Genomic DNA, 2,566 nt, shown 5'->3' with positions numbered 1-2,566 from the left:
CATTACTAAAAGCCAACATGGGTTTGTCAAAAATAGATCATGCCAGACAAATCTTATTGCATTCTTTGACCAAGTGACAAAATTAGTGGATCAGAGGAATGCTGTGGATATAATTTACTTGGACTTCAGTAAGGCATTTGATAAAGTAGATCACAACCTACTACTTGACAAGATAGAAAAATGTGGGGTAGACAGCATCGCCACCAGATGGATTCGTAGCTGGCTGACTGGGCGTACTCAGCGTGTGGTCCTCAATGGAACCACATCTAAATGGAGGGAAGTGTGTAGTGGGGTGCCCCAGGGCTCTGTTCTGGGCCCAGTGCTCTTCAAGATCTTTATCAATAATTTGGACGAGGGGATAAATGGGGAACTCATCAAATTTGCAGACGACACCAAGCTGGCAGGAATAGCCAACACTCCAGAAGACAGGCTTAAGATACAGAAGGATCTGGACAGACTTGAACACTGGGCGCTATCTAACAAAATAAAATTCAATGGTGAAAAAAGTAAGGTTCTACATTTAGGCAAGAAAAACCAAATGCACAGGTATACTATTGCTCAATAGTAGTAACTGTGAGAGGGACCTCGGAGTCCTAGTGGACAATCACCTAAATATGAGCCAGCAGTGTGCTGCAGCTGCCAAAAAGACCAACACAGTGCTAGGCTGCATTAACAGAGGGATAGAATCAAGATCACATGAAGTGTTAATACCACTTTACAATTCCTTGGTAAGGCCACACTTGGAATACTGCATCCAGTTTTGGTCACCGCAATGTAAAAAAGATCTTGAGACTCTAGAAAGAGTACAGAGAAGAGCAACAAAGATGATTAGGGGACTGGAGGCTAAAGCATATAAGGAATGGCTGCTGGAATTGGGTATGTCTAGTTTAATGAAGAGAAGGACGAGGGGGGACATGATAGCAGTATTCCAATATCTCAGGGGCTGCCACAAAGAAGAGGGAGTCAAGCTATTTTCCAAAGTGCCTGAAGGCAGGATAAGAAGCAACGGGTGGAAACTAATCAAGGAGAGAAGCAACCTAGAACTAAGGAGAAACTTCCTGACAGAACAATTAACCAGTGGAACAACCTGCCTCCAGAAGCGGTGAATGCTCCAACACTGGAAGTTTTTAAGAAGAGACTGGACAGCCATTTGTCTGAATTGGTATAGGGTTTCCTGCCTGAGCAGGGGGTTGGACTAGATGACCTCCAAGGTCCTTTCCAACTTTATTATTATTATTATTATTATTATTATTATTATTATTATTATTATTATTATTATTATTATTATTATTATTATTATTATTATTATTATTATTATTATTATTATTGAATGAATAGATTAGCTTGGGTGTACATAATCTCTTCAGAGGGACCATAAAAAATTTCTCTGAATTATGCCATATTTCATCCACTCTAGCAGTAGACCTTGTTTATCTCTCTTTTTTGTCCTTTCATTCTAACTTCAGCAATGCTATGTTTTGCTCATTCACATATTGCTGTACAAATGTATGACATGTTTTTAAAAAGCTTGAAAATAACAATTAAATTGACTCTCTTTCTATCCCTTTCCTTTGTTCTCCATCCTTATGCAGCTTATCTATGGCTCTAGTCCCATTATGAATTATAAAACACCAGCCCTTTTTTTCTTCCAGATGAGCCCACTGGAAAGAGTTCAGTATGAAGGGATTCTGTCTTTGCTTCTCCATTTCAGATGGACATGGATTGGGGTTATTGTCATAGATAATGATAATGGAGAAAGGGTTATAGAAATGATTGTTCCATTATTGTCCCAGCACAACATCTGTTTTTCATATATAGAGAGAATCGGTGAAGTAACAACTGTTCATGAAATGTTTGACTTGTTCAGCCGTGGTGCAGAAATACATGATAAAGTTATGGATAGCAATGCTAATGTTCTGATATTTTATGGAGAATCCGATACTATGGTAAGGCTGAAATGGCTAGCATATTTATCAAGAAAAAGCATAATAGATATTGTCAAAGGTAGAGTGTGGATATTTACAGCACAAATGGAGCTCAACTCACATGTATATCAGAGAGATTGGGATACTGATATAATGAATGGTGCTCTGTCCTTCACAATTCATGCTAATGACCCACCAGGATTCCAGTCATTTACTGAAAGTAGAAATCCTTCCATGACAGAAGATGGATTTATCAAGGATTTTTGGCAGCAATCCTTTGTTTGTGCATTTAAAATTTCAAATGTAGATGAAGGAGCTGGTGATGTTTGCACAGGAGAAGAGAAACTGGAAGATCTTCCTGTAACTTTTTTTGAAAAAAGAATGACTGGTCACAGCTACAGTATTTATAATTCTGTCTATGCAGTAGCCCATGCATTGCATTCCATGATTTCATCCAGATCTGCTCAGAGGTCAGTGGCAAATAAAGAGAGGCTGAAGCTTCAAAATCAAGATTCATGGCAGGTAATGGACTGAGCATCATCTAGAAGAAAAACATTATTATTATTTTTTTATTGAAAATTTTATAAAAGTTTTACAATGTAATTCCCTCCCTCCCCAAAACCCACCCTTACCCTCCCCCC

At 38.5% G+C, this 2,566-nt stretch overlaps 1 protein-coding gene across 1 annotated transcript in view; it reads left to right on the top strand.

The window, feature by feature from the left end:
* LOC107286048 (vomeronasal type-2 receptor 26-like) overlaps positions 1–2,566 on the top strand; it is a 62,562-nt gene that overhangs the window by 35,630 nt on the left and 24,366 nt on the right. The window contains exon 5 of the mRNA XM_029283814.1: positions 1,653–2,447. Within this exon, the coding sequence (XP_029139647.1) occupies positions 1,653–2,447 (795 nt within the window). The remainder of the gene's footprint in view (positions 1–1,652; positions 2,448–2,566) is intronic.

This window comes from Protobothrops mucrosquamatus, unplaced genomic scaffold (assembly GCF_001527695.2).
Source record: "Protobothrops mucrosquamatus isolate PMUCROS unplaced genomic scaffold, P.Mucros_1.0 scaffold239, whole genome shotgun sequence".
Lineage (NCBI taxonomy): Eukaryota > Metazoa > Chordata > Lepidosauria > Squamata > Viperidae > Protobothrops > Protobothrops mucrosquamatus.
Note: the sequence above shows the minus strand (reverse complement) of the source record. Positions and strands in the feature narration are given on the sequence as shown.